This window comes from Alligator mississippiensis, chromosome 4, assembly GCF_030867095.1.
Source record: "Alligator mississippiensis isolate rAllMis1 chromosome 4, rAllMis1, whole genome shotgun sequence".
Classification (NCBI taxonomy): Eukaryota; Metazoa; Chordata; order Crocodylia; family Alligatoridae; genus Alligator; species Alligator mississippiensis.
Window position 1 is genome coordinate 168,026,870 of NC_081827.1, and position 6,082 is coordinate 168,032,951.

Genomic DNA, 6,082 nt, shown 5'->3' on the forward strand with positions numbered 1-6,082 from the left:
AGGTCTAGAGTAAATCACCCTAATGTTAGTTTTACTGCTTGTCTGTAATATTATATTCTTGATGTTTATAGATTGCTCTCTGCGATCCACTCTGAAAGTTTACAGGACTCTCCTTTTCATTTCCTGCAGCTAAAAAGGTTAAAAAGAAGAAAAAAAAAGTTGAAATTTCATCAAGTGCTTCAGGAGAGTTGGCAAATGTGATCAGAATTACCCACTTTAATCCAGTAGGAGATGCAGTGCCATAAAATTATGTCACAACCACTAAAGTCCAGGTAGTAAATAACATTATAAATGGTGGCACTAAATTCTAGGAACTAATCAGCACTCAGTGAGGGGGATAAAAGGTTTTAAAATACCATATGTGTTATGCAAGCCTCTTGTTCTTTACAACCACTGTTTCTAGCTATCAGAAGGAATAAATAGCAGTTCTGTTTTTGCACTTAAACTTATTCAGAGGCATAGTTTTCCCTCTGAACTTACCTATGCAAGGTTCGCACCAGTCCCATTCACATTTTTCAGTTCTAATTTCACCTTGGCCCATTAGTCCCTCCACTCTTGTCCCCACATATCCATACTGGAGAAGGGCAAGACTTGGAGCAGCAAAATAATATGTGGACTTCAGAAACCCTAAGGTGGGCAACTGCTGAGTAGTACAGATGCACCAAGCTCTTGCATGATTGCCTTGAAGCCTGCAGGATTTATGTACAGGAAACTACCAAATTTGGGGTGGCTGCCTCCCAATTTCACAGTCCAAACATGGCGCCAGTTGCCACTTTTGTGGCACACCCCCCTCCCCAGGCCTGATTGGTCAAGGGACCCCAGAATTTCCACCCCTCCCCAGCGACTGATAGACGGCCCCTCAGCCAATCAGTGTGTGGGATAGGGCCTGCTGTGCTCTGCTACAAAAATTCCCCCCCCCTGCTTCAGGACACCAGGGTTACCCACTATTTTCTGTTTGCAGCTCCCTGATTTTGTGCTTTTTCACAGTCCCTGTGCTTTTTTGCAGGAAACTACCAATTTTGCAATTTTTGTGAAAATCGCGAAATCATGAATTTGGTATGTCCCTTTTTGTATAGAGATTGGGATAGCCATAGCTCTGGAATGTCATTCCCTCCTCCCTATTTCCACTTCATCCCCCAAGAAGGAACCACAGCCCTAAATCTATATGTTAAAGTAACTTGAGCTTCTCGGTCTTTCTATAAGCTTGTTCCACAGAGAGGATTTAACCATAAGTAAAGACAAGAGGATTTGTCCAAAAAACTTTCATCCAAACCCACAAAAGAAGTGAAATCTAGAATTAAGATATCCTGTTTTCAACTTGCCTTTCTGCAGCACTCTAAATATATAGTCTCACTTGTTATATACTCATGAAGCAGAACAGTCTGACCAAAGCCAGGAACATCCACCTGAATTTTCAGCTTCCAGGCTTTAACCTTAAATTCTCAGACCTTTAAAAGTCCAGGCACCCCCTGAGCACTGACCAAGACTTAATCCCTATCAGGGAGGGTGGAGTATTAAAGAGTATTTTTAGAAAGAGACAACAGCAGTAAAGCTGCTTGTCCTGAAATTAGACCCCACCAGCTTTGTTGTGCTATTGCAGGTGTAATGAGAAAAGCATGTTGCACCATCTGGTCTATTTTGCTTGTTGCCCACACTCCTGCAAAGACAGGTTTCTTACAGGTTTCCAAATGCCGGCAGCTAACACGAACAAGGAAGCAAGCAAAACAGACTATTATATGGCCATCACTTGCACATCTGGTAAACAAAACAGCATCTCTAGATTGACTATGGGTCAGCCACATTGCTGTGTTCATTGAAAAGATAAAAGAAAAAGGGAGAAACTCTTGGGACAGTAACATTAAAAAAAGGGAGGAGTGGGGGCATAGCTTTTAGAACAATCAACTTCCATGCTATCACATCAATAAAAACATGGGTTCCAAATAGGCACATGCCCACACAATGCTGAACTTTACACATCTAAGGCAACTGACTGCAAGAAAACTACTCACAGGCATAAAATTAAGCACATTCATAAGTGTTTGCAGAATTGGTACCAAGAGAGAACACAAGCAGTAATAGCTTTGAGCCCACATTGGTTGAAAGTCTATTAGGCATGACAATAACAGCACTGTCTTTAACAAGTCATTCACTAGCAGTTCTTTGGGTATTATGAACATACTCCTGGCTAATACAGTGCCATAAAAGACCAAACTTTAATACAAGAAAATGGACATTATTGCCTGAAGAGCAGTACATTCTTGGTATCTCATTTCTGATCATCATTTTAAATAGGTAAGTTCTCCTGATGATGCACTTTGCAAACATTGGAACAACAAAACTCCCTTCTTTCTAGCCTGACTAGCTAGAATCCTCCTTATATATTGACATGCCCATAGACTGTACAGATTGTTAAGACACAGCAAGTTTGATACAGAAGTATGTGACATGCAATTAATCTCCATTCATAGCCTGCTATACTTGTCAGCAAACAAAGGCTCTGCTTTAGAAGGAGATCTGAAGACTTCAATTAAAAACAGTCAGCTAACAAGAAAATAATCTAAGTTAAAGGAAGGCGGCAGGTGCAGAAATGAGTTGTTTACAGAAGTGTCAGCTCTGAACAATAAAGTGCTGCACATCAAAAATGTGAAAGGGTAAACTTCACTGCAACCCCATGATTAAAAAACAGAGGAGGAAATTCACACCTACATCTGGGGGAAGACACAAAGCATTTGAAATTGAGCTCTGACAAGCCTGTACGCTGCACTTCTGGGGAAAAGACACAAAGCATTTGAAATTGAGCTTTGACAAGCCTGTAAGATGCACTTTTTCTCTCAAAGTGACAGATCCCAGTCACTCCACCTCTCAGAATGGGAGAACAATGCTGCTAGCTACCTGATGTCTTCTCAATAGGAAACCAAAAGTGATAAAAGCCTATCAGCAGAATGACCCAGACTCAGGGAGATTCAAAATGGCAAGAAATGAGCAGGAAATTACCCTCTTCTCCATCATTCAGAACAGCAGGATGTATTTATTCACAGCACATGTACATGTGAGTCAGTGTGCAGTGAAAAACCACTACACTAACTTTGTAACTCTCCAGCTAACATTTATTTACAGAGTAGATAAATTAGAGATTATATATAGGAGACTCCATGCCCAACACTTAAATAGCAATGAGCGTGGTAGATGAGCAGTTCGGTGGTGTTAAGGGGTAATTACCAGCTCTGTAATCTCCCCTTCTTGTTTGTGTGGATCTTTTCCACAAGGACAGGGGAAAGAAGTATCAAAGATAGCTGTTAATATTGTACAAAACTTTTTGGGCAACCCTGGGCTGTAGGATCTAAAGTAAGATATGAACTTGGTTTTTGATTTAAATAAACTCAGATTTCAAGCTGGCAGTGCCCAGTAAGGTACCCAAATAGCTGAAGTAATATGGATAAGGAATCACGACCATTTAACCCAGAAGCAGCCTATTTCTGGGTTTCTATGGGAACTCATTTATGGAGCCTTTCTTTACCCTATTATGGGTCGGGCTAATCAGTGTACATTGGTATAGTGCACGGAAATCTGTGGATAGAAGGAATTACTATAACTTCAACTCAATCTGACACTCAGTTTTAATAAAGAGAGGGGTAAGGGTTGTTTTAAATTTGCCAAGAAATAAAGTATGGTATGGTATCCTGCAAGCATGTGCCACATGACAGAGGTTATGCACCCAACAGGGTCATGAAAACAAGCAGCAAACTAAAGGCAGGTTCATCCATTAGGCTGTTGAGTAATAAGGGGTCTTAGAGTAAACCTTTAAACAGAGATAGAGCTTAAAGTTGATGTAGTTTTCAGAGTCTCTGGGGCCTACTTTTTCTGAGGGTTACTACTTAAGTGGGAATTTGAGCCAACTGGTTCATTGCACCCTCATAATCTGACATGTTGTGTGGTACAACAGTGCTGTTAGAGAGGTGTCTCTAGTCTGTAACATGCAGCATCTTATTCAAAAAACAACCCCTACCAAAAAACCCTTTTCTGCCTCACATGCCTCTGGGCCAGTGCAAGACACCAACATGTTAATCATGCTGCCTAATACTCTGTCTGGAAAGCAATCAGATACTGTCAGAAAAACTCAGTATAAGAACCCATAGAGCGGCAGCAGGCCACACAGGGGTATCTACATGCCACGTCAGAGTAGCCCCATACTACCGATGGCATCACGCTATATGATGTGGCATTGTTGTGCAATGCTGAAACATCTCAGGTACCCTCACTCCCCTACACAAATGGATCGGGGGGGGCCTGTATGCAGTGCCACTCAGACAGGGACTCACCCTCAGGCAATGTTAGCGTGCCACCTGGACAGGCAGCCATGTTCTCAGCAGAAACAGTGGAATAAGGCCCGCATGCCTTAGAAGCCTAGGGTCCCTCACCTGGCCTGAAGGAGCAGCTTCTGAGCTCCCTGCTCCAAGCTGAGAGATAGAAAAAGCACCCCTAATTTTTGCTCCTACTCAAAAAGCCACTGTAGTAGCTTCCAACCAGAGGCCCTGGGCACTGGGGAGGAGGAAGCTATGGTTACCTTCAAGGAGCCCCTGAATCTCCTCAGGGATGAAGCTGCCTGGTGCCTGCATTGGGAAGGGCAAAGGAAACCGTCCCAAGGTGCAAAAACCTCCTCCTGCTGTCCCTCAGGGGCAGAGACTGAGTGAGAAAGGAAGCAGGGAGGGCCAGTAGGTGGTGAAAAGAGGGGAGGAACTGTTGCAAAAGTACCTCCCCCTCTTCCTCCTCCTCCACTAGTTGATGCTGCTACATCATGAGCGACACCTAAACTGAGAGCATCACTGGGAGCCAGGCACTGATCTCTCATTTGTTTTCAGTGTATATTTTACAGGAGTTCAAGGGTTGTCACTTCTTAATAAGAGCTAGGTGTGCAACTACCTTTGAGGGGTTATCCAGGCTGCACCCTGCAAACGCCTGCATAGAGATGCCGCAGTAGGAATGCAATTGAAAATTCACTCTCCTCTACCTCAGTGATTCTCAACTAGGGTGTTGGGGCAGCCTGGGGTGGCACGCGATCCCTTCAAGGGTACCACACAACGTTAGCACAGCTAGGTGTGCAAACACTTAACACATGATTTACAAGATAAACTTTCTGTTTCAAATTGGAATCCACAGTGTCAAAAAACATTCTGACTTGTTGCAGCCTTTCTGAGTTCTCTGCAACAGAAAAAACTGCCCTGTTTATTTTTCCATAGGCAAAAATTAATTAAAACTAAGAGCTAGCATTTTCCACGGGGTACCTCTAGCAAGGTTGAGAACAACTGCTCTACTTTAATGGGGAGAGTCCTAGAGTATATATGCTATACAGCCTTTCAGATCTCCCTGCACCAGTCTCTGTGTGTATATGTAAGCTTGTGACACATTGCTGTTTTGCATCCCAAGCCTATGCTAGGCTCAGAGAAGGCACTATGTTGTATGTATCCTAGACCAACGGTTTTCAACCTGTGGTCCATGGACTGCTGTGGGTCTGCAGACTATGTTGAGGGGGTCCGCAAAAGATGATTATGATCAATCAAAAGTGTGTGAATACCCACACACAGTTCAAAGGGGTCCACACCTCCATTTGAAATTTTTAGGGGTCTGCAAATTAAAAAAGGGTGAAAACCGCTGTCCTAGAGCAAAGCAGGATCCCCTTCCTGCAGACTACAGGCAGAGAACTGTATTCTGGTGTACTATAAATGCAACTTCCTACATTCTGTAGCAGAAAGGAATTGAATTCTGCTTTCTTACAATGCATGTACCTATGCCTGGGCCTTGCCTGGAGAAAGAACTAAGTGCATTGCTCCATTATCTCCATTTCTCTAACCCATTTTATTGACTGCAATAAATACAAACTTTGTATTCCTGCATTCATTTTCAGAGCCCATAACAAAAACCAGGCATTGAATTTGATTAACACACAATCGTATATCCCCTCATCTGCTATTACATATGAACTGGCCCAAGCTGTCTGTGTGTATACCCTGTCTGAATTATTCCTGAATTTCAGGATGTGTATTGACCAAAGCTGGCAACCCTTCCCTAACTGAATCATGTGTCC

General features: G+C 42.9%; 1 protein-coding gene across 2 annotated transcripts in view; it reads right to left on the minus strand.

Moving 5' to 3' along the window:
• SKAP1 (src kinase associated phosphoprotein 1) overlaps nucleotides 1-4,704 on the minus strand; it is a 253,786-nt gene extending 249,082 nt beyond the window's left edge. For both annotated transcript variants that reach the window (XM_019482590.2, XM_014603650.3), the window contains exon 1: nucleotides 4,565-4,704. In XM_019482590.2, the coding sequence (XP_019338135.1) occupies nucleotides 4,565-4,616 (52 nt within the window). In that variant the 5' untranslated portion in view covers nucleotides 4,617-4,704. The remainder of the gene's footprint in view (nucleotides 1-4,564) is intronic.
• Nucleotides 4,705-6,082: the final 1,378 nt, after the last annotated feature.